Below are 26376 nucleotides of genomic sequence, written 5' to 3'. Positions count from 1 at the left end.
ATCGTTCAGCAGCATACGCCATTTTGTTACGGCATTCCCTGCACTGCTGCCTCAGCAGAGCAGTGAGTCAAAGGATGAGGCAATAGATGCACTCCAAGTTGAGTTCGCCAACCACGTTCTCGGACAAACGGAGGGGGCAGAAACGCATGAAAACTGATCTTCAAACCTTTCCAGACTCTCTTGGTACAGCCCCCGTCCCAACATTTTGATGAGAAGGCAGGTATTTTGTCTCGTATCTTCCAAAGAAACCCAGGAATGCATGTCTGGCACGACGACTTCTGCCCACCGCTCCAGACCGGAAGTGCGTCCTGCGCGCCACCACCGCAGCGTGACGTAGGAGAGTTGGGTTCGTGTATATACAAACTATTGATTCTCCAAAAGAAAGTACTGCGTTTCATTGCAAATGTTCCCTACGGCACTCATGCTGGATAATTATTTTTTAGCCTTAATATCGTGGAAGCTGCCAGTGTCTGTGGGGTGATTCAACAAGAGATCGAACCTGCAGGTCCACTCAGCATTTTTATTTTTTCAGTTTTTTTTTATATGTGATGTACACACAAATGAATCGCATAAAACTGAACTTTTTTTCTCGTTTCACTACAAGAAAAAAAATGTTTCAAGATTGCGCGACGGCCCTGCTCTCTCCGCGGACTGCATTAGTTGCCACCTTTGTGGCCATGTGGAAGGCAGGCAAAGAGTGGTAGGCCAAAAATGTTTTGTGTTTCATGTAACACACCAGAGTTTGTCAACTGTATGGAATTATTGTGTGCTTGATGAATTAAAAAAAATATATATATATATATATAAAAAATTCATAACTTTAGACCGAGTGCTACAAATACACTAACCTTCAGGCCTTCTACCTCAATAGGTATGGCATTAGCAACTTTGAAAACTATGCATAATATAGGCCAGGGCATCTAAATTATACCTGCAAAATGTGAACTTCCAAGAAAACTAGAAACAGAAAAAAATATTTGGAAAAAACACATTTTCAAAAAAATATTCATATTAAAAAAAAAAAAAAAAAAAAAAAAAAAAAGCTATCTCAATTTTATTGAAACTCTGGGGTACAACTCTCCTTAGGCTATAAAAAAAAAATGTACAAAAACATGTTGCATCATTTGCTTGGTACAAAAGTTCTGAGCGCTCAAAGTGGTGGTTGCAAAGCATCTTGACTCCAACGTTTTTTAGGAAAAGTAAATTTTTTTTTTTCCACAAATAAGAAATTTATGTGTTGCAACTTGCTGTACAAAAAAACATCTTTCGAGATTTTTTTTTTTTTTTTTGTTTCCTGTGGTTGTTTATGGGCACTCATGAAAGTTTAAGCTCCTTAATCGCGCTTGGACTTCGCATGTCTCATTTATTAAAACTGTAGGGAATAAAAGAACCACGCCTCGGGTTCAAGGCTACAAGGCGCTTATGTTACGGCGAAGCCAAGAAGGAGGGGTACACGTGGTTCACGGTCGCTGTCGCTGTCAGGAGCTAGTAAGATATTTGAGCTCACGTCCCGTACCCTTGTAGTGGAGGCGTCGTGCCTCTATTCTCTAGAGTTCTAATAAATGCAACTCGAGTAGACTTCAGCCGAACTCCCACACGAACAGTTGTCCATGCGCTTCTTTCCTTACGTCTAAAAACATAACAACGACCTAAATACGACGGTTAGTCAACGCCTCCTCTTGAAGAATATTTGGAGAACCCACAACTTTGGGCGCATCAAGGTGGATTACTGCGACAGTCAGCTAGACTCTTTCCGAATGCGCGGTGGCAGAGTTGGTGTCGGCGCATCAGTGATGTCATCTGGACGTTTGTGTGTTAGTGCGTGTATGCCCAGGAAAGGCACAGATGCTGAGCTTCACTGCACGTGAACTTTGACTCTGCCTGGTTCGTGGCCACTGGTGTTGGTCGTCAGCGGGGGAATTCCTCGGTCGCAACAGCATTGCAAAACCTTCGCGCTTCAGTCGGTTTGGCGGCGCAGACGAAGTATTGGGAGAGGCCACAGACGTCACTGTTGTTCACTCAATGCACGCAGCACATAGCTCGCTCAAAGTTTTTTTGTGCTGATTACCTCCGCGTTCACAAGAAGATAACTTCAAACAGTAATTTTCACTGTGTCAAGCGTCTAGATGTTGAATTATGGCAGACGCTGCATGCTACCAGGATCTGGTAATTTGCAGGATACAGACCTGGTCTGCCGGCACTGCTTTGGGCGCCTTAAGGCGCTCCTATCCTAATCTGCTGGCACACTTGATGAAACTGACGAGACATTTTTTCAGGAAAAAAAGCAGTCAATGACCTGACCAGGTACGTCCAAAGTTTCTCCGTTGAAGCCAGCATCTTCCATTCGGAAATGGCTCAGAAAATCTAATGAGTAGAGAAAACGGGCAGAGATTGAAAAGGAAGTGTTGACAAAATATGCTCATACATAGGCGATACTTCAACTTGCGCATATTTTTGTCAACACTTTCTTTTCAATCTTTGCCTCTTTTCTCTCCCCATTAGATTTTCTGAGCCGCTTCCAAATAGAATATGCTGGCTTCAACGGAAAAACTTCGGAAAGTTGTACTTACCTGGTCAGGTTATTGACTGCTTCTTCTTGAAGAACTGTCTCGTAGGTTTCTTCAGGTGCGCCGGCAGATAAGAATATTAGCTCTTCTTCTTTCTGAAGAAATGTGTAGTTAATTTCATCAGGTGTGCCGGTCGATGAGGATAGGAGCACCTTCAAGCACCCAGAGCAGTGTTGGTAGACCTGCTGGTCTGTATCCTGCAAATTACCAGATCTTGGTAGCATGCCGCTTCCGCAGTGATTCAACATATAGAAGCTTGACAGTGTGAAAATTTCTTTTGGAAGGTATCTTCTTCTTGTGAACGCGGAGGTAATCGGTGCGAAAAACTTGAGTGAGCTATGTGCTGCGTGCATTGAGTGCTCAACGGCGACGTCTGTCGCCTCTCCCGTTGCTTCGTTTGTGCCGCCAAACCAACTAAAGCCCGAAGGTTTCGCAATGCTCTTGCGACCGAGGAGTTCCCCCGCTGACGACCAACGCCAGTGGCCACGAACCAGGCAGAGTCAAAGTTCACGTGCAGTGAAGCTCTGCATCTGTGCTCTGCATCTGTGCCAAGGTGGATGACTGCAACTGTCGCAGTCATCCACCTTGATGCGCCCAGAGTTGTGGATTCTCCAAATATTCTTCAAAGGGAGGCGTTGATGAGCCGTCATATTTAGGTTGTGTCATACCGTATTTGCACGAATATAATGTGACCACGAATATAACGCGAGGGCAGGTTTTGATGCACTCAAAAAGAAAAAAAAATATTATTACTATTATAACGCGAACTGAGGCCGCGTCGATTTCTCGCACTCGGGGGCATAGCAGATGTGAAAAGTCAATGGAAATAGAAGAAATGTCAGTTTATGTTTTGACTGCATTCATCCTCACTGCTCAGGTCCTTCCGTTTACAATCCACTTGGCAACTACGCAGATAAGCAGCAGCACGGCACCTGCTTGTCTGGTAGTTCCTTTTTCTTCCGTGCGAGCTTTTCGCCAGCCCACAATCCAAACTATGCACGAAGCAGAAGCACCAACACATAAACACCAGATCACTCTGGAGCAGAAACTAACAATGCGCAGTCAGAAAAAAGACTGCTGAATCCGATACACGATCACACTTCTTGTTCTGGTCCCTCTGCATAAACAAATGCCTCGTGTTGCACGATTGCGTAAATGCGGTTGGTGGTCTTGGCTTGGCTTGCGTTGACTTGACTTGGCCCGGCTTGACTTGGCTCGAATTGGCCAGTGCCCGCATTCCCGCATGGCGCGCGCGCGCTGAGTTTCTGTGACGTGCGTGCGTTGTACAAACACAAAAGCGATAAAAATGTTTTTTTTGTGTTTTCTATTCGCCCCTTCACGTGGCCTAATAGCTAATAAATTCCCTTCCACATCCCAATTTCTCTTCCCACCCAATCTCCTGCACTGAGCCGAAGGAATGGCTTTCTCCAGACTCGCGCGTCTGGTGGCTGGACTCGATTCCGAATATAATGCGAGGTGCGTTTTGGAGCACGTAATTTTTAAAAAAAACGCGTTATATTTGTGCAAATACGGTAGTTAGGTCGTTGTCACGTTTTTAAACGTAAGGGAAGCAGCGCTTGGACAACTGTTCGTGCAGGAGTTATGCTGAAGTCTACTCGAGTTTCGTTTATTAGAACTGCAGAGAATACAGGCACGATGGCTCGGGTACAAGGGTATGGGGCGCTTATGTTACCGCGGGGAGCCAAGGGGGATGTGTACGTTGGCCCCAAGGCAAACGTGAGCTCAAATATATTACTAGCTCCTGACAGCGACAGCGAACCACATATACCACGTGGTAAACGTAAATGAACCTTCTCCTTGGCTTCGCCCTGATATAAGCGCCGCCACGTAGCCTTGTACCTGAGGCGTAGTTCTTTTATTTATTCCCTACAGTTTTAATAAACGAGACATGCAAAGTCCAAGCGCGATTAAGGAGCTTAAACTTTCATGAGTGCCCGTAAACAACCACAGGAAAGCGAAAAACGCTGGAGTCGAGATGCTTTGCAACCGCCACTTTGAGCGCTCAGAACTTTTGTACCAAGCAAATGATGCAACATGTTTTTGTACATTCTTTTTGCCTGGCCTAAGGAGAGTTGTACCCCAGAGTTTTAATAAAATCGAGACCGTTTTTTTTTATTTTGTTTTTCCAATATGGGGCATTTTTTTGAAAATGTGTTTTTTCAAAATATTTTTTTCTGTTTCTACTTTTTCTGGAAGTTCGCATTTTACAGGTGTAATTTAGATGCCCTGGCCTATATTATGCACAGTTTTCAAAGTCGCTAATGTCATACATGCTGCGGTAGAAGGCCTGAAGGTTAGTGTAATTGTTGCACTTGGTCTAAAGTTATAAATTTTTTATATATATTTTTTTTTAATTCATCAGGCACACAATAATTGCACAAATTGGGCAGGAACAGAACGATAATAAATGGTAATCTTAAAAAGAATCTGATACACGATGCCTTAACGCAAAAAGAAATTTATAGAGATGTAATGATATTCCTAATTACACATTGACATAAATAGCCCAAAGGGCAGACAAAGATTTTTATAACACTAACTTAAATCACATTTGGCCATCAGTTTGCATGAACTTGAAACTTTGGGAAATACCGCCTCGGGAGGTTAATGTTACATTGGGTTTGACATGCACTTGTTTTTGGCACTCACTCTACAACTTTGTACTTTCAGTCGTGCGCTCTAACATTTTGTTTGGCTGCTATATATCAACGTGAGACTGCTATCTATACAGCACAAATTTACAATGTGGACATCTACCTTTGCTTGTGTTGCGAACATCGCATTTCACGAGGAAACTGAACTGTTGAACATGATTTGCACGTGACGTCATCACACTATATGCTGGTGTTAATAGACCTTTCCGGAAATATGTGGCGCCCCCACCGTATGCTTGACGCGTTGGGACGTTCCGATGTATGTCATGTTAGATTAATGAGGTGAGGACGAAGTTGACTTTGGTTTAACGTCCTGTGGTTTTAGAACCAAAAGAAGGCGGAAGGGAAGCAAAGCGAAAAATGCGATGAGCTCCTTTTGTGTTCGCTTTATTTTTTGGGCGTTCTGAGCTCCTAATGATAAGCGAGATTGAACCGTGTTGCTACAGGAATATACGAAGTGTTCGAGCCTGCTCGAGCGTATATCGGAGCAGCCTCACAATTCCCATTGCCGCGAGGTCTCCTGGGATTTTCCGGAAGGGTCTATTGCGATTTGTTCTTGGTGAGAAAATAAAATCGGGTAATGCAAAATACACGCTGCAGAAGATTCACTTTCAGTGCAAGCCATGTATTTGAGAAACACAAATTATTCTTGCTTGGTGCAGCGTCGTGAGGAACGGCGCGAGCGTCTGGCATCACGAAAACACGCTTTCTGACTAGAGTATTTTTTGCAAAGATAGTTGTTTCCGGGGCTACGCTCTCTTGTCTGTGCCGAAGATGCGGAGCAGATGAACCTTTACAACACAGCACACTTCTAAAAGTATCCCCCTTTTTCTTCTCCCTTTTTTCATTGCTCCTTCAGAGAATACTTTTTCTTCCTGAGGGACTCCCTACTCTGTTTGGGGGTGTTAATTTGACAATTCTATTTGTGTCACTTGAGTAATTCTCCATTCCTTTTATTTTGCATCTAAAAATAAACAAAATATGGAGGTGGTCGAATCTTGGGGGAAATTTTCAGGACACAGTAAGACTTAGAGTGACTGGCAATGTACTGCTGTCCCTCCGAGGACACTAGGATCTTTCTTTTCCGATATCCCTCCCGTACTCAGTTGTAGTTATATGTAACGTCGGATTAATAAGTCACATTTCATAAATGCTTCACGGGGACAACTATCTCAGGTCGTTCAGCTACAACGAAAATATGACCGGGTGCCTCAGTGATGTGTACGTGTAAAATAGGTCGTGCAACAATTTTTGTACTTTCAGTAAATACCGCTAAGAGCTACTCCCAACCTTTGATAACTTGAAAAAAAAAAAATAATACCCATTAGATGCAGAAAAAAATGAAGGAAAGAACCCCCCCCCCCCCTTAACTCGCAAATTAGAATAAGCGGCCACGTGAACTGATGCTAATCATACACAGGTCGGTGTACATCATAGTCATGCTCTGGGGTTGGGAAAGCATAGAGTATGGGCTGAGCTTCAGATATTGTTAGAGTTTGACTCTTCTCATCTTTAATTAAACACGACCCATTACAGAAATGTTTGGCTATGCTGGGGGATTATCATGAACCCGAGCATTCGACTCCGGCTCATGACAAGCGAGTATGTTAGGGTGCAACATGACTTGCAATGCGAAGTCGTGACGCCATGCGACGTTATGGTGTCGACAACGCTAATAAATCTAGTGACGTTCTAAATTTAAATTGATTTGACTCAGTGAGTCACATGATGTCACTGGGCCACATGACGTGACATTACTTGACAGCATTTCTTGACACAAGAGTGCCTGGAACGCTTTTCCGACTGGTGTGTTTTTAGCGCCCCGTCTCTCCCATACATGAACAATGGTTCCAATGTGTCACCAAATGATGTCACAAAAGCTGGAGTGTCCTGCTGTCGGATGACGTGATTCTGGCAGTTGGTCGTAAAAATGCTGGTGAAAAGCACTGAGAACGCGAGTGTCGCTGTCGTCACGGCGCCCTTACTTTTAGCTGCCGAAGCAACCGTGAACTGCCACACTGGAGAGCGAGCTGCAGAAGAACAGGCGTCTGCCACATCAACCACCGCTGCTGTCACACCGCCAGGATCGCAACCGATGACAGCACGACACTTTTATGATGTCATTAAGAGGAAAATGAGGGACCACTTTTTGAGGCGTAGTAAACACACCAGTTGGAGACTCGTCCCGGTCATTATACTTGACACCATGCATGTCAAGGGACCATGTGACACATGATTAATCATACAGCCAAAACAAAACCGCTACGAGAACCCACAATTTCTCACACACGGCAATTCTGTATATGACGATTTGGTCAATATATAGAAATGCAGCTGCCAATTTTTTATTCTCAAATATCTATTTTCTGATACTAACAAAAAAGAAAATAATTTACCGTGAACCGTTTTGAACCGGTTACCGTTATATTTTTTTCTGGTTCAGTTCCGTTTCAGTTCCAAGATGGTGGCAAAGATTTCGGTTCGGTTCCGGTTCAGTCAAAAATAACTGTTCGGTTTCGGTTCGGTTCGACACCCAGGTTGCCGGGCTCTCCAAGAAAAGCTTGGCACATCTGTGAAATGCTTGGGATTTTTTTACTTAAGGGGAGATGCGCGTCGAAAAAGCGAGTTTTTCGCGCAACTTTTTAGTTTTGAGTTTTTGCCCGTAAAAATATCCTTGGACATTCAGTTACAACTTCCCAAAAGATCATGCGAAAATTCGAACGCCAAATTAGTAAAAAGTTTATTTTATTCAACTACGGTTGCTCGAGAAAGTGCTATTTTCCGCGCACATCGTCAATCTTCGAGCGTCTGCATCTCGAGAACGCGTCGCTGTCCGCCATTGCCGTTTGGTTGGGGAGGTTGAGTAAGCCTTTTTCTTACAGACAGCCCCTCCCGCAGTTTCGCATTTTGGCTGAAAATAATGAAAAAGTCGTGTTTTTTGCGCCCGTTTCGAGCGTTGCTACTGGACCTTTAAATCACGTGGTGCTCTAGCGAGGCCACCATTGGCCGAGACTGATGCGTTTCTGCGGCGAAGCCTACCTCCTGCTCTCGGATTTTACGGCATCTCGATCAACCTCTCTGGCCTTTTTGTTTTTGTTGATTGAATTCACAATGAACGACCCGACAAAGCGTGACTTCCGAGCTCGGAAGTCTCGGACGAAAAATAAGTACCGAGGACGCCGTCGCAAACCTCAACGGAAAACGACAGCGGAAAGCACTCGCCCGACCAGCGCTGGCCCGCCGCCGCCAGCTAGGCCTAACGAGGGCGACGGCCACTCGGACGAAATCGACGCCGCGGTGAACTTTGTCAGCGCTTCAGAGGTGAAGATTGGACTGTTCGAGAAAGATAGAGCAGCAAGCGGTCGGGATTCCACGAGTAGTACTGCGATATGCGACATCAGCGCGCTTACGGTGCTGGTAAGCGGTGCTGCTTGCCCAATGTGCTACACCAGTACCCTTGCGGTACGCGAAGCGACCGAAAAACGAAAGGGCCTTTCGTCTTTTCTTGAGCTGCATTGTGCGAATACCGAGTGCCCTGCATCGGTACTCTCTGCTGTGCACACCTCGAGCCGTGTTGTGCCTGGTGAACTTGCGGATGGCGCCAGCGGAAGCCGAGACTATCAGAGTGGGAGCTCCCGCGACAGCTTTGCCGTGAACATCAAGGCGGTGGTGGCAGCGCGCGCGATTGACATCGGGCACGAACAGCTCTCGCGTTTTTGTGCCGTTCTTGGCTTGCCGGTGCCATTACATCATAAGAACTTTGCAGCGATCGGCAAAAAAGTTCATGTTGCGGCCATGAAAGCCGTGGCAGAAAACATGGAGAAAGCTAGAGTTTTCACGAAGGAGATGGTGGATGACAGCGATGTTGGCGTTATGTTCGACGGGACGTGGCAAAAGCGGGGCCACAAAAGCCATAACGGCGTTGGCGCAGCTGTGTCTGTAGACACTGGCTTGTGCCTCGATTTCGAGGTACTTTCCAACTTCTGCCTTGCGTGCAGTCGGCACCAAGACCTCGGGAGTGAAGAAGAGGAAGTGTGGCAAGCGTTTCATGGCCCTGTTTGTGAGAAGAATACAGAATGCTCCTCTCATGCAATGGAAACAGAGGCAGCAGTGCGCATATGGACGCGGACCCCCTCACAGGAGACACCATTGCGCTTCACCAAGTTTCTAAGCGACGGGGACAGTAAAGCTTTTAGTGCAGTCTCCGAGGCAAAAGTGTATGGCGAAACATCTGTCACGAAGGAAGACTGCACAAACCATGTGGCCAAGCGCCTAGGAACTGCACTTCGTAAGCTCAAGACCCCTCTTCCACGTGGTGAGAAGTTGAAGGATGGGCAGATTCAAAAGTTGCAAAACTACTACCGGATAGCGATCACCAGCAACAGGGGCAACGTCAGGAAAATGTATTGTGCCATTTGGGCGTCCTACTTTCACTCGTGTTCCACAAATGCTGCCAAGAGCCACAAGTTCTGCCCCGAAGGAGTGGAATCATGGTGTAAGCACCGGCGGGCCGAAGCACTCGGAGAGCCCGCACCAGACCACACTCCCCTTCTGACAAAGGCACAGGGGCTGGCTCTGCTGCCTATATACAGGCGTCTCACAGAAGAAAAGCTGCTCACCCGCTGCTTGCAAGGGAAAACACAAAACGCAGCGGAGTCTTTGAATAGCAAAATCTGGCTGCTATGCCCGAAGACAAAGTTTGCCTCCAGGACTGTTGTGGAAACGGCAACTGCCATTGCTGTTTTGTGGTATAACAGGGGGCATGGAAGCTTTGAGCAAGTGCTTCAGGAGCTTGGCGTACTGCCATCAGAAGAGCTTGTCGCCCTGGGCAGCTCCCGTGACCAGAGGAGAATAAAAAAAATGTCAGCCCGCCAAACCGCTGAAGCCCGAGCACATCGCCGTAATATGGTGAAGAGAGCACGTCTCACAGACTCCACTCGGGAAGATCTTGAGGGGCCAACGTATGCGCCAGGAGAGTTCTAAGGAACTTTGCTGTGTTTGGGACATATTGCTTTATTTTATCAAGTAGTTTCATGTGCTTTGGTCATGCTTTTGAGAAATGAAGATGTTTGAAACTTTCAAATGCATTTTTCTCCGTTTGTAGTTTTCAGCATTTTTTACGCATTGTGCAACAGATTTCAAATACTTACAATAGTTAGATTTGGATGAAATTTTCCACACAGCTTCTTCAGAGTGTGTAGAATGTTGATATCTATTTGAATTTTCAATATCCCTTCTATATTTTTTGCAAAAAATGTAAATGTTGACTCATAGCACCTAAGATAAACACTTTTGGTGTTCCAGATTTTTTTTACAAATATAGGATAATATAAATGAATTTCAAGTAGTTTTCAACATACTACCTTACCTAAGCAGCAACATGAGCTATTGCAGGCTGCGCTAACAATATATTTATTTATCAAAAAGTTGTGCACAAAAAGCACTATATTGTGTTTTTGTAGACACTCTTACACAAAAACCAACAAAGCTACATAAAAACTAAGAACCTATTTGGAATTGACATTAAAATCTCTATCAATGACCAAAGTTTCAAAACCTTAGGTTTAATATTAAAGAAAAAGTGTTTCCGGGGAGCATCTTCCCTTAAAGGATACTTCAACGAAATTTGAAATATGCTCGTCATGTTCACAAATAGGCTGAATATGATCCACAATATCCGTAAATGACAATTGCACATTTGTATTTTGAGCCTGATGGCTGTTTTTTGTTATAAACGGCCCACTCTGACAAACGCTCGGAGAGTAGCCAGCGGAGAGCATGTCACATCCGGCACAATCGCGACATAGTTTGTCTCGGGACCTTATGTCCGGATGCAGCAGACGCTGTGAGCTGTTCCAGCAAATCCCACTCTTTGGATGTAGCCTGTGGTACGATTTCCGAGCGTCGCTCCAAGGTCACAAGATATTTGCAAGGCCTTGGATAGGCCCCGATCGCTCGTAGCATCCACTGAAAGCAGCCGAAGCACATTAGTGATTGGGCCACCGCAAGTAACTCTAAAGCTGTCTTTGTACAAATTTTGAGTGACTGGTTAATCTCCTATAATCTTGTAGAGGGACAATAGGGACTTCTGGGACACACAGAAGAGGTTGTCTCAGGGAGAGGGGAGTTCCTCCTTCAGCTCTTCTCGTCGTAGCCGGAAGAGAGACAGTTACCGTCACTATTTGTCTAGGTTCCTAGACGGTCATTACAAACGAGGCGTTTGCGACATCCACCAGGTGCTCTTTGCTAATTGTTTAATTTGTTTTAAAATTCCTTTTCGCGTGTTTTTTCAACAAGATATTGGTGTGTCTGATGTGATAATGCTCCATTGAATGCAAATAGACGAAGAAATAAGTGCCAAAATTCTGTTGTAGTATCCCTTTAAAGGGACCATGAAATGACCTTTTTACTTTTGCCAAATAACTTCAACATTAAACCTTCAATGTTCACTGAACACTGAAAAGGCATCCGTTTTTGTTTCGGTTTATTAACTTCTACACAAAAAATTATTGGAATATTGAGTTTTCCTTCCTCTTCAACTCACCGCAAAACAAGCTGCAACATAATTTTGACGGTCGTAACGTGCTGTGTCACCGTAACCGGAAGTTCTCTCTGCAGTAGGGGAATGGGAGCATTAGCGGCGAGCTGGCCATGTGCCGGTAGGTTTTACCACTGGGTTTTACCGCGCTGATGGCGCCGATGTCACCGACATATTTTCTGAATCGGCGCCTCTCATCACTGCGATAGCCATGGACATATTCAATTAGATACGTTGCGCTACAGTGACAGCATGGGACTGGTCCCATACGCCGGTGTGAAGTGCAGCGGGTCGTCAGCACGACAGCAGCTCTCTGCCGTCCTCGGCCGTTTCCGTGGTGTCTCTAAAAAGAAGGGGACGCGCTGTCACTCACCGGTGTACTCACTGGTGTAGCAGAGAATCCAGTTTCCTATGGGCTCCAGCTTTATTAACTTTTATTTTGTCAGGATAGGCTCGCAGGGCAGAGCGGATGAAAAAAAAAGAAAAGAAAAAGATGCAATACGCTGTCTTGGACGATCATGACTTTGAAAGATTACCTTACTGCTAGTATGGTGGCTGGAAGGGGACGTGTGGCGGCCGGGAGCGAAGGCCTGCACAGAGTTGCGATGAAAATAATAGGGGGCGCTACGCGCAGCAGGCGAGTTAGCGCTGGCGTGCGGAGCATAGGAATGGAGCGCAGTGCGATATTTTCCCCTTGTTGCGAATACTGTAAAATAGTTGATACGCCAAGAAAAGACAACTAGATGTTTTCTTCAAGAGGTGAATCTACTGACGCCTTGTTACACAATAGAAAGGAAAAAAAAAATTTTTTTGATTTACATTTAGAACAAATGCGCTGGAGCAGGTGAACGTCCGCCCTGTCGCATATATTTTCTGTGCTGGGGAAATTGGACTTTTTTTTTTACTTGATAACTTTGTGAATCGTGGACACTTCATATGCTTCAGAGTGCAACAGAAGAAAAATGTGACAAACAAGGCATAGAACGTAGAACTCACTTTTATTTACTCTTACAGATATTGCGTCTAGAATACAAGCCAAAGGAAGAAATTACTTGCTTCTGAAGCAGCCTTTGTTTTGGCAGTCTTTTTCTTTCTCGGAAGAGTGCATGAACAGGCGTTAGTAAGTGCGCCGAGTATTTTAATTCAATAAGTCAGCAAAAACAATGTCCAGGAAAAGTGCACATGCAGACAAATGTTTGATTGCCGCTTGATCCGGAGATAGCCACACACTGTACAGGTTTTCCCGCTCCTCTTAATCCAAGCGACGTCCAATTTAATCCCAGTACCACCCAATTTAATCCAATCGCCACACAATTTAATCCTTCCGCTACCCACTTTAATCCCGGGGTCAGTCAATTTAATCCACAATATATAGTATATGCACTAATTGCCTTCAGGGGTCGTGTTTTGCTTACACATTTGGTAACTTAGAATAATTGTTTATACATTTCGATTTTTTGGGGGACAACTGGTCATTTGATCACTATTGTGACTACTTGGAGTTACTACTCCCACTTTTATTACTCTTTCTGTAACCTGGAGTTATTATGGCGCACTCGAATATATTTTAGCTGAATGGACGTCTTGTTCAATCTTTTTTATTACTCGACTTATCATTGATACAATTGAGATGATAAAGTATAATTGCAGTTTATGATTAGTCTTTTGATTACTTCGTGCTATTATTGCTTGAACTGATCTATAATAAACTCAGTTGACATTATTATTTTTCTTTTGATTACTTCGAGTTACTTTTGACCCATTGGTCATAAATTCGAATTGAACGCCATTGTAATGACTCTTCATTACTTTCAGCTACTATAAATAAATTGAATTTTTATGTGATGATTATAGACATTATGGTTACTCTTGATTACTTTGAGTTACTCTCAGTTCAATTAACTTTAATTCGGCTTAAGTGACAGTTGGTGACTCTTGTTTACTTTGTGTAATTATAGCGCCAATTTATCGGTTGTGAGCTCAGTCAGTCATTATTATTAGTCTTTTGATTACTTTGAGTTAATTTTGATTCATTAATTCGGCCTTATTGATATTGCAATGACTGTTATAATTTCTTGGGGCTAATATTTAATAAATTATTTATTATTCACTCAATTGACACTACAATTACTTGTTTTATTACTTTGAGTTACTATTGACCAAGTTAACTTAAATTCAGCCTAGTTGACATTTTGGTTACTCGTTTGATTACTTTGTGTTATTATACCCCCAAATGATCTATAACAAACTCTGTTGACATTATTATTACTCTTTTGATTTCTTTGAGTTACTTTTAACCCAGTGGACTTGAATTAGACCGAAATGAAATAAGGACGACTCTTGATTACTTTGAGCTTATATTAATACATATATTTATTATGAGCCTAATGTATATTATGATCACTCAGAGGCCAAAACAGCAGAACTTGTAGCAGCCTCGGAAGAGTGCCGGCGCCCGCGAACCAATATATCACCCGAGACCGCTGACTCTCCTGCAGACTGCAGCGCCCCTCGCGGTGGTGAAGATTTTCATCGCAACTCGCGCCCCTCTCTGACATGGCGCGCATACGGCACCCGCCACACTTCCCCTTCTAGCCACCATACTGATAGTATGAATCTCGCCACACGCCTTTTCTACGATTCCAAAAGCCAATGTAATCTTAGCAGAGATATATGTAGAAATATGACTTCGTGATCACATAGTCGTTGCGATCGTTCGGAATGCTAACTCTAATAACTTTTCTCAGATGATGAAAACGCATTAAAATTCGCATCCTTCATACATGCCTTTAAATACAGTACGCACCAGTAATACCTTGAACTTGAGCTTACGCATTGAATGCACAAAATAAGAAATCCGGGCGATGTTCGAGGACAGAAATGCTAAGAAAGCACCACTGTAGTCGAAGTAAACAAAGACGACGGCACGGGCGCTTCTGCTGTCTGGAGGGTGCCACCACAACATCACTGCACGAGCAGATGGATCGTCCCTTCTAGAACGTGCTGGGTTATCTTCGCGACACGCGACGAGAATTCGGTCAAGGATAGCGCTCTACATGGAACGATGAGCTTCCACCACGCTGACCACATCAATCATCACCACCGACGCTATGTTTTTTGAGCAGACATGTGGCTATGCGCAGGTGCAGTCTTACCTTTCTCTTGCTTTATTTACCACATGATGGATGGCGCGTAGCTTCGAGCATTATAAAATTTGGCAATTTCCGTCACATCGCGAATTATTAAACAAAATGTGGATCGAAATATTCTTTAACAAAACTGCGAAGAAACATTTGTCGGCAATTTATTGTTTATGATCGCGGTGCTGGTGAGGTAGGTTCTGTTCCAATGGGCGATGTGGATTTGGCTGACGTGCCGTGGCACTGCGGAGGCATTGCAGTGAAAAGGCAGAGAGCTTTCGAAGGAAAGAGGGTATGAAAGAGTCCGCTTTTCTTTTAGAAGTTCTATAGCGAAAAAAAATTTTTTGGCCCTGTATTTTTGCGCTTTGGCTTTTCTTTTCACACCTTTTACGACGTGCAGTGGATGAAATTCGATTTTAAAATCGTTTCATGGTCCCTTTAACGCCTTAAACGTTTTTCGTTTTTTGAAGGTAATAAATTACATTTATTACCTTCAAAAACAAATTTCTAGCCACAAGCAGATTGGGAGCAAACTTTAAAGAAAAAATTGAGTGCTGCCATTTGTTGGCACAGCCGCAAACTAGTAAGCCATGAGTGAGCCTGGTGGGTCCAAACGGTTGAGTGCGTGAACCGGGGAAAGCAGAGGAGCTATACTCGTCCTGAACGGTTTGGGGATTGCACCAGGTTGACTAGCAAGGCTAGTCTAAAACGGTTAAGGCAGTGGTCCTCAGCCACTGGTGTTTCAAAGAGCCCTCCTAGATAGGCAGAAGTCATGGATGTCTCCATCCAACGAGGTATTGAATGTTTACAATGACAAAGGGGTAAATTAAGAAAACAAAGTGCGTGGAAACCAACTTACAAGCTGTGAAACTGAGAGTAATCAACCTTACTCACTCGGCACTCATGGTTTGGTCTAATTAGCATTCTGCAACAGACAACTTCGGGGACCCCAAGAAAGCCTTCAGGGCACCCATTTGAGAACCACTGGATTAAGGGGTGGAAAATGTGTGGCCACCCTGTTGGAGGCTCCGACATCTTATTTTGGCTCATTTCCTTCTGTAAAACGAATTGGGCACTTTGTGCAAGCCTCTTTTGCATGTTCGACCATAAAGAAGAGTGGGAGTTGAAGGATATCCCTAGTGACTGTGGTTTGTGTTTTGTTGGGCACAGACACTGCCTGATCAAATCAAGGAAAGGAACGAGAAACTCCAAGCAGAAATGATAGGTAAGTGCCTATTCTCCAGGTCTCTTTGCAGGATTTGTACTTGGATTTTGGACTCTAGAGGAGGCAGAATGGAACAGTCGCATCCCTGATGGTGCACTTGTGCGTGTGGGCAAGAAACATGAATTACTTGTTCGTTTCTGACACGGCATAAGGCGGACGAGCGAGTGAAGTAAGAGAAAAGCAGCCGCTTTGGGCTGGTATTCGTGTTCAATGAGTGAAGCACCAATTGAACATGACTCTCAGCCGAATGCGGACTTGTGTTTGATATACACTGTACGCTAAATCGGGTTAGCTGTCAAAGAATCCAGTGGGCATGCTTTGCGTCGGCTAAACACACAGCCCTGTGGCAAACAAGCTGGGCAAGGTTCAGTCTTCTTGCCAATTGGCACCGTGCCCAGCCTGAAATATTTCTATTCGCTATGAATGGACACATACGGCTGAAGTTGGATTGAAGATTAGCTCGCGCCACCTGGCTGAAAGCTCCAGGAAAACCGACTGCACCTAGTGGGAAAACTGAACCAGCCAAAACCGGTCGCCCTGTGATGTCTGTGTCTTGTCTCCCAGTGGCATTTGCGTTTGCATGTTGTCAACTTTTGGTGCAATGGTGACTAAAGTGAATTGACGGCAGTCTGCAGATTCCTTATTTCTCACTGTTCATCAGCACGGTGGAAAGACAGTTATTTGTCTCTTCATCACTTTCCTGGAGAAGGTGAAGCCTGTGGAAGCCCACTTACACATTGTCGTGGGTTTTGAGTTTCTTAGTTAAAGGGATACTTCAACGAAATTTGAAATATTCCCGTCGTGTTCAAAAATAGGTTGAATATGATCCACAATATCCGTAAATGACAATCGCACGTTTTTATTTTGATCCTGGTGGCTGTATTTTTCGTTATAAACAGCCCACTCTGGCAAGCGCTCGGAGAAGGCCCAGCTTAGAGCACGTGACATCCAACGCAATCGTGACGTAGGTCGTCTCAAGACGAGCAAAGCTACGGCGAGGCTAACGCCAAGAGGATGGCCTAGTCGTTCCAGCCACCGAAGCGGCTGCTAGTGTACGAATTTTGAGTGACGGGTTAACCTTCTATAATCTTCTAGGGGGACAATAGCGACTTCTGCGACACACAAAAGCAATTCTCGGGAAGAGGGGAGTTCCTCGTTCCCCCCTTCTCTCGTCGTGACCGGAGACGAGACAACCTCCGTCACTAGCTGTCAAGGTTCCTAGACGAGCATTACAAACGAGGCGTTAGCGACATCCACCAGGTGCTCTTTGCTAATCGTGTAATTCGTTTTAAAATTCCTTTTCGAGACTTTTTTCACAAGATATTGGTATGTTCCATGTGATACTGCTCTTTTGAACACATATAGACCAAAAAATGAGCGCCGAAATTTCGTTGTAGTATCCCTTTAAGGATTAGGAAAAGTTTTGCAGGAAATGCTCGTCTGCTCTAAGCATTTTTCACGGTGGCAACTACTTTTAAGTGATTGGTGTTTGGTAGTTAGAAGTAGCAAAACAACATACCCAAGCTTTAAAGTTTAAGCCAAATCGCTGGAAGTAGCACAAAAATTATGGCCAGGTTCGATAGATGCTTTCTGCGAGTCTGATTGCAACGGATTCGTTTGCATCTCAAGGCAAGGTATATTTTTGTGGCTTACACCTTGCTTTCGGAGCAGTGTGCACAGTTAAAAACATATGGCCGCACAAGACGGGAGCTAAATATTGATTGCATGGTCCCTCTCAGTGCTCTGACTATCTGTGGACTCTGTGCGGCTGTTTGCTTAGCTTGCCATCTCCTATATTGAGCGTGTGGTGTGCTTCTGCCTGCAGGCAAACTGAAAGAACTTGGGAACCTGTGCCTGAAGCCTTTTGGCATGTCCACGGACAACTTCAAGTTGGTGAAGGACGACGACAGTGGCGGTTACAAAATTCACTTTCAGAAATGACCTTAATTAATCTTTTTTTTAAGTAATAAATTTTAGCTAGTGGTTCATGTGTCAACCCTTTGCCTCTCATTTTTGTTGTTACTGGCTGTTAACCATTTATTTGTTTCCTGCATGGTTAAGGGGGGACATGGCCTCGGAATTCAAATATTTCTGAAAAAAACTTTTTTTCAAAAATGATATGTTTATGTTCATTAACTTCAAAAGAATGTTTTCAGAAACTTTCATTTATAAACATGCAGGATTCATTTCACAATAAATTATTTTCGACAGGTCGGCAGCCCTCCGAGTCAGCAGGGAGCAAGTTTTTTGTGTTTTCTATTTAGCACTGCTTCATACTTATTTAACATAGCCAGAACATCTTGCCCTTATTGGAAGTGCCATTTAGTCTAGATTTAGCCCGTAGAAGCTTTCCAAGTTTACAAGTATCAATGGCCAGGAAAACCCAATACATCCAAACAGAAAAAATTCTGAAAATTTGGTATGGGCAATCTTATTGGTTGAGACCAGAAATAGGGTTTACGATTGGTCATTCCCGGTGACGTGATATTGTGTCATCTTCAGTAACACTCTTTTACAGTATCTTCCACTTCAGATCCTATTCCTGCTTTGCTGCTCTTCTTTAGTGCGATTTGCCTCTTAGTTCTTGCCAGTTTATCTGTCAAGGTATGCCTGCTACAAAAGCTAGCATGCCTTCAAACAACACAAACTGGTAGCTATTGCCAGGGAACAAGGAAGTCATAAAGAGGAAAGTGCTAACAACGCTCCAGGTGAATTTCACCTACCTCGGTCTCACAGAAAAGTAAGAAACCTAAAGTTGAAACTTCAACTGCATTTTTCTCAGTTTCACTTTTTGGCAGGAAATGTGGTATGAGGAAATGTATCATTGGACATTTTGAAAGTGTAAAGATTTCATTCCGTGCTGTCCTGGGCTGAAATTTTCTGAGGAACAAGTTAAGGTACTCATAATCTGAGAATGCTAAATTCTTCACAACAAAAACTGAATATTTTAAAATGCAGAAATTTGTGAAAATCATTTGCTCTTTTTGAATGTCATTGTTTTTCTCTAGAATTGCATTTTCTACAAATAATTTTCACCTTAACTTGTACTACGGGTATTCTACTTCACATTAAACCAAACATTTTATGGATTGCAATTATTATTTTTCTAAAATACATTTCCTAATAAAGCAACTTTTTTCTGGAGCTTGTTAAGCATAGTATGTTGTAGAGTTGGCCTATAAGACTGAAACTTTAGATGTCATCAATCCTAATGGGGTTCAATTCACCCTGAAAGTTTGAATCAATTTGGGACAATGGTTCAAAAGTTGACCCTCCCAGGCCATGTCCCCCCTTAAAGGAGTACCACAAAAATTCTTTCCCATTGTGTATGAGACAATTGAAAATGAGATCTGCACACTTTCAGTGCTAAGGGCATTTTTAATTTGGAAATTAAGAGGTGCAGAGCACAAGGAGTATGACCAGATCTTTCCATCGCTCCTCGTAAGCTGAAAGATCTTTCAAGGTTGCTATCATAGTCCTGCAATTCATGTCTCGTGTGTAAATGATTGATGTTTTGAATAAATTGCAACCAGGCAAATTGTACATACTTCAGTTTTCACTGTGCAGTGCTGGTTTATTTTTGGTGTTCGTTGCACTTGTGCAGGCTGCGTGCTTTGCAGTGTTGTTCAGGGGAACTGCAACGGGATAAACGCGGCCTCGAAGGTGCAGCAATTTTTTTTTCTCGTGTTTTTAAATCTACTAGATATAATGCAGTGAAGCAATTGCTGTGTCATTTGCGCTAAAGTGCTTACCCTGTTACACCCAGTTACAGTTCAGCAAAATGTGAGGAATTTGTGGCAGCGTTGCATCGCATTTCACTTTATTGATATGGAAAGTGATAGGTCGTTGCACTGACTGATTGTTGTGGCAAACTTGTACCAGTCTTCAAAACTTTTAAATATTGATTAGAATAACATATTTAATTTGATCTTTGCGCCAAACGCGATACACTACTCAGACGTTTGGCGGTATTTCTGATTCATTGTCTCTTCGGATGGGTTAGTTCGCTCTGTTGAATGCGCTTCTCGCCACGTACTGGTGCATTGTGGAAAAGCTACGCCCGTGGTGTAAACATTGATTCTGAAAAACAAACATTCCTCCAGAGAGAAATGGTGTGAACGCACACACATCGAGTGTTTGGGAAGAAGAAATAACTTTGACAACTTCTATGTGTTAACTCTACCTTACAGTAAAATCCACCGAGTAAAACAATGCAGTATGTCACCCCAGCAAGTTGCATCTATGACTGAGCTTTTTTTTTTTTTTTTTATTTTTAGATTTAGGGACGTACCTTTGGCATTAAAAAAGGATTAGTGCAAAAATGTTTAAGAAGCCGGGAGAATTCATGGTTAAAAAGTTTATTCCGACTTAACACAAAAAAATCAAAGTAAACTTAAGCGATTGCCGGGCCACCGAAAGGGCGACACAAAGTGCTTTGTAATGTCACCTGTCCAAACAGGCTGTTGCTAGTGGCGTTGTAATGGACGAATACATGAGATCGGATTCCGCTCCAAAAGAATAACGTCAAAAATCAGACGTGGAATTTAAACGTCTAAAAATAATAGGTAAAGGAAGCCTAAATTTTACACTTACCACGACAGAAGTTTGCCGAGAATCAGCTGTTTCTGAAATATTTGCGACGGCAACTTCCGGTCCTCGAGACGTATCAAGATACCTGTTGCAGACGACGAATGCATGACGAACGCACATGGAATGACTGAAGTATGCCATCTGCAACAGTTTGAATTATTTGCACAATGATAAGATTTTGATTTTGTATTTATTTGGAACATGGCAGGCCTAAGAAAACTAATCAGGTTTATAAAAAACTAATTGCATTTGCGTGCGATATGGGATACTGTCCGACGAAAATCATCACACTTGTGGAGATCTAAACATACAGCGAGTACAGCATCTGTTTATAGAACATCAAAGCAGCATCGCATCGGGCCCTAGGGTGACCACCCGTCCCGCTACTCGCGGGACTGTCCCGCTTTGAGGGCTCGCGTCCCGCAAGAAATTCCCATACCTTCAAAATGTCCCGCATTTTACACCGTCGTAAAATTCGCTCTACAATTCATGGTGCTGCCAAAACAAAAGGGAAGCGCGGAGGTCGCTGTCAATCTTGTGAATCAAAAAGGTATGCCATTTTCTATCCAAGCATTGCGGGAAGCAACCGTCGTTGCAGGAGAACCGATGCGCATGTGCCGTTGTGCCTCTCCCTTTGGTGGCAAAATATTGTACAAAAAATTGCTTGCCAAAAGTGTAAATATAAACTATTGTATTTTGAAATTTCTGTCAATGCCAAAGGGTTGCTGTGGATTTTTTTCATTTTAGTGAAGATAGCCACATTTGCAAAAGTCGAATGAGAACATAATGTTAAAAAGTTGTGTAGGACCATCTTGATAAAAGTCAGCGTCGACAGAAAACAATAACCCGAAATAGATTTACTGTTTCTTATTTCGATTTGATGCATTCAGATCTGATACCAGCATCAAAGAGGGGAAGGGCCAACTGTAGCCGTGACATTGTACACGGCTATTTTGACGGGGCCGGATCAGTTCGCGGCTAAGTCTTGAAAACTTTGAACGTCATGGCTATTGACGGCCCCAGATTAAGGGTGTAAAGAGTGCTAGGGATTTTTCGCCCCTTCGATGAAAAACGTAGCAAATATAAACGGATCTGCGGGTTTGTGAGAAAAGAATTCTTTGCAGCGTTCTTTCGGCCTCTCCCCCCGCTACGTCGTACCGCAAAGAATCTTTGTGTTCCACGAGCTTAGCGACCCAGGCATCTGACAACCAAACACCTGGCGTCGTTTTTCTCATGTGGCGTTCCAAGCGGCACAGGATGACAAATGCACCTAGTTGAAACGTTTTATTTACATGAAACTGACATGAACCACCGTGTCACTTTAATGCAGTCATCTGAAACAGTGGCATGGGGAGGGGGAGATTGGACAGAGGGAAAGATATACAAAGGGAGAGACAAATGCACCTCAACCTATCATTGAACACGTGTCGCCATCTGTATTTGATATTAAAACAACTGCAACGTGCCGTAACTGAATGTGAAAAGTTTAAGGTGGAATACTGAGCTTCACGTGTAACTTCGATATCCAAGGTCTGTCAAATTCAGTACGGAAAGATGCTTCGTAATTTGATGTCTAGTAATTTTAATAGTTGACGTAATTCAGGTTTTATGTCACGATGAAATACCAGTTAAACTTCATTTTAATTTTAAATTACGCATTCTCTGTACAATTCATTTCTTGCTTTTTTAGTTCTCTATATTCCACAGTCTGTTCAAATAAATCACCGTGGAGGTTGAAGCGGGATTACTTGAGAAAAACGGTTCGATCTCGGATACTATGGTCGACTAAAAACAAAATAATGAACTAACAATTAAGAATAAACATAATATTGCGACATTGAAGTATAGCTAAATAACTAATCTTTAATTCGGCATTGAATACATGACGGTACAAAAACAGAGTAAGGAAGTTATAAATTGTCGAAAAAGAAGCAAAACGGCATAAACGGTGGGGCTATGCTAAAAAAAAAAAAAAAATATATATATATATATTTTTGTCTTTGGCTGTCTACTTCCTTATCCTTGCGTTTTTTGGCGCTTTTTTAGTTGATTATTTTTGAGCCGACGTTTACCTAGGCCTACTTTGCATCATAATGATTTTTAAGATGGGCGCCTGTCTCATTTCAGTGCAAAATCTTGTCAGTTAGAAAGACAATATTGTTTTCTTTCTTGCTGACAAGGCTTTTCACAATCTCAAATTTCGGTTTGATGAATATTAGGCTAAGGAGAACATTGGCTCGCAGATTTTTTTTTTTTTTTGTTATCTTTAGATTTGTGTATAATGTCATGTGCTAAGACTTTCGCATTTTATGCCCTCCACTAGCATCACACTCTCGCGGAGTTTCAGCTTTCTGCGAGACTTAGTTTATTTATGCGGGCCGAAAAACCCGGTTCCATTTCCTCGCCCTGTATTCGATGTTTCGGTGGCGCCCTCTTAGGGTTTCCGTTCGTCACGTCGGAATCAGGATGTGCATCGCTTTGCTTGGCAGGAATTCGCCTTGCCGTGAACCGGCGATTGTGCAGGCATTATCAGCATACAGGAAGCTATCGTTTAGCCAATTGCGAGGTTCCGACCACAGCGACGCCTTTGGTCGCGCACGTCGCTAATATAGGCGAGGACACACGTGACACAGCACGGCGACCGCTGCGACGCGATCGACCAGATCGCGTCGCAGAAAGTTCTATTGGCGCGCCCGAGTACAGCTTCAATAGACCCTTTGCAAAACGTACAGCGCCACGACGGCAGGGAATTTAGGGAACCCTCGGTACAGATCACGCGCTTTCTCGTTGCGCTTCCGCGACTGCGCGCGCGTCCCGGCAGCTACCGCCAGCAGCCATCCGCCGAGTCGTACGTCGTTGGCGGCGTACCGTATCTGTTCAGCGTAAAGGCTTCGCGACAGGTGAACTTATTTCAATACGTTATTCGTCGTAACTTACCTTCACATATTGGAGTATCACCGAATCCATTTAGTTTGCACCGCAACCGTGGAAGGTTTCGACCAGGTTCGACAAAGCATTTGTGCAGCAGACGACAGAGCCGGTACAAAAGAGAGGGATGAGAAAGGGGCAGCCGCCGTTGACTCGTCGCTCGCCCGACATGGCTGCTCAAAAGTCGTTGCCGTGGTAACGTGTGCCCGATCGCGTATGCCACGTGGTCACGTGGTAGCGGGAGGAGGGGAGTACCTAGGACTCCCATTATTCGTCGCGTGGCGCGCGCGGGCTTTTGGGATTTTTGCAAAGGGTCTACGACAGCGCCTTCACCGTCCACACGGCGCAGATAAGGGGGGGGGGGGGGGGGGGAAAGGAATTAGGCAAAAAAAATTTTTTTTTTTTTAACTTGGAGCGTCTGCTCTGGCCTTGACGCACGCTGGCTTGAACACCGCGCCAGAGATCTTTCCTATTCAACGGGTCCATGAAACTGCTATTCCAGCCGCTGAGGCACAAAACTAAGGTCAATGACGAAGCAGTATCTATTTGACATTCGGTCTCTCTAGGTGACACTAAAGAGAGTCGCAGTGTTTGGTAACAACCGAGAATGAAGCGGAGTTTCCTAAAGGAAACTCCGCTTCATTCTCGGTTGTTACCAAACACTGCGACTAAGGAAACTCCGCTTCATTCTCGGTTGTTACCAAACACTGCGACTCTCTTTAGTGTCATCTAGAGAGACCGAATGTCAAATATTATAACGTAATACCGCCTAAAAGATCACTAAACCGGCCGACAAAAACTGAGACGCGCGAAGTCACCAAAATCCGCTAATTTAGCGGGCGACGTGCGGCGCAGCCAACGTTGTATTTCCGTTGTGGCTGACGTCTGTTGCATACGCAGTTTTTTTTCTTGGTATTTTCTTTTCCAGGGAGAGCTTACCGGGCGGCGCTACGGACGCGCTCCACGTTTGAGCAAGCAAAGAGGCGAGCCTACTACAATAGAGATGAGTGGGCGAAACAGACAAAAAAAAAAAAAAAAAAAAATGAACGAGAACAAGAGAAAAAAAGAGGAAGAGAGAGTTGTACGGGGATGAGTTTCGCTGACACACCTGCCAACCGGTGCCAACCGACTAGCCGCCTGGGTTGCCGCCTACATAGCCTGCTTCGTTGCTGCTTGCGTTGCCTGATCGCCGCCGCGGCTAGGCCCGCCCTCCCTCCTCGCCCTTCCCCTCGCATCCGCGTCTTTCTTGGGTTACCGCTAGTAGATCACGTGACCCCTTGTATTCCACGTGGGTGCGTATGCAACTGACGTCGAGAGTACAATGTTGCCCGGCTGTGCCGAAGTTTCAGTTTCGGTTTGCGATTGTGGTAAATAACAAGATCGCACGAAAAATATTTTGCTTTTAATGAGACAAACGGTCTAGGGTTGTTTTGAAGTACTTTTCACGTTTATATCACCCACTATCTCGAAATTTCCGAAATCAAGCGGAGTTGCCCTTTAAAGGAGCGGTGCAACAACATTCAGTTGGAATGTTTTTCACTTTACGCGAGCTTACTGGCACTAGAGGGACTCAAGGGCTGTGTTCCAAAATTTACTCGATCCGACTCCGGAGTAAAAGTTTCGTACCGTGGCGTTCCAAAACTTACTCGAGCTTACTCGATGACGTCAGAACTCGCGTTCCAGAAGCGGGTTGTTCACTCCGGAGTAATTACTCGCGCTACCCTCCTCGATCGGGGGGTAAAGTCGGATCAAATCGAGTAAATACGTCACGTGATCTGTTCGTCGTCTGCTTTCTGCGCCGACAGCCGTCAAAGCTCGCTTGCTCCGTTGGTTTTGGTGGCGGACGTTCGAAATGACAAAGAATTAGGTGCAGCATGTGTGGTTATTGCGATTTGCTGTTGTCAACGCAGGAATTGACTGCATTACATCCAGACCGTCCACCTTCCCCGGGAACGTGTACTTGTTATTATCTGAGTGCGAGCGTAAACAGGAGCTTCTCCGCATCCTCGTCCTCGGCGTTGGGGGATGCCGTAATCTCACGTTCAAGGCCGAAAATGTTTGAACTCGTTATATGATAATGTAATATTTTTGTTTCCTCCAGAGTGTGTGTAATGAGAGGATAACGTTTGTAAAGCAGTGAAGGCTTCGAAAATTTCACTGTAATCACATTCGCGTCAAAGCGAACGTGAGTTTCATAATCTGGAGAAAGCACCCTCGCGCTGGACCGCTACACCGTGTGGAATATATTTCTGCAAAACATAATCGGTGCAAATTACAATGCGTGGAATATATGCGTTTAGGGCACCGTGACTAGAATTGCAGCGATCGCGCTGATTAATAAAAACCCATTTTTTCATGTCTAGCTGTAAGGAGTAAGTAATTTTGATCTCAATATACAGCTCAAAACGAAGGTGAGTAAAAGGAGCTGGTGGATCCACCTCAAAATACACCGCATCGTCATTAACATAACCGTTCTTCGGGTGCTTTCTCCATGATCAAAAGGATCGTCTGCTATTTTCTGTCATCGCTGCTGTGTTTTCTTTTTGCCGTCGCCCAAGACGAAGCCAATCCGCGTAGTATCCAGGTGATTATCCTGGCCGTTCCAAAATCGAGTCGCGGATCGTTTACTCGCGATGTCACGTGGTATTACCCGCTGACGTAGGAGGCAGGTTACTCGGGTAAGATTTGGAACATAGCCAAGGATACTCGCACG

General features: G+C 44.1%; 2 protein-coding genes across 5 annotated transcripts in view; both read left to right on the top strand.

Moving 5' to 3' along the window:
* The window catches only part of LOC8040821 (tetratricopeptide repeat protein 1), a 75449-nt gene extending 57308 nt beyond the window's left edge, over positions 1 to 18141 (top strand). For all 4 annotated transcript variants that reach the window (XM_029990810.4, XM_029990809.4, XM_040218262.3 and 1 more), the window contains 2 exons: positions 16091 to 16145; positions 17971 to 18141. In XM_029990810.4, the coding sequence (XP_029846670.2) occupies positions 16091 to 16145; positions 17971 to 18086 (171 nt within the window). In that variant the 3' untranslated portion in view covers positions 18087 to 18141. The remainder of the gene's footprint in view (positions 1 to 16090; positions 16146 to 17970) is intronic.
* On the top strand, positions 8944 to 10225 carry LOC121048002. The gene has a single exon (XM_042287547.1). It carries the CDS (start codon positions 9038 to 9040, stop codon positions 10223 to 10225), a length of 1188 nt encoding a protein of 395 aa, XP_042143481.1. The 5' UTR covers positions 8944 to 9037.
* Positions 18142 to 26376: the final 8235 nt, after the last annotated feature.

Source organism: Ixodes scapularis, unplaced genomic scaffold (assembly GCF_016920785.2).
Source record: "Ixodes scapularis isolate PalLabHiFi unplaced genomic scaffold, ASM1692078v2 PGA_scaffold9__187_contigs__length_104089568, whole genome shotgun sequence".
Classification (NCBI taxonomy): Eukaryota; Metazoa; Arthropoda; class Arachnida; order Ixodida; family Ixodidae; genus Ixodes; species Ixodes scapularis.
The sequence above is the reverse complement of the archived record's forward strand: the minus strand, read 5'-3'. Positions and strand labels throughout refer to the sequence as shown.

Coding starts and splice junctions, on each gene's coding strand:
- LOC121048002 (XM_042287547.1), top strand. CDS start 9,038: ATGAAAGCCGTGGCAGAAAACATGGAGAAAGCTAGAGTTTTCACGAAG.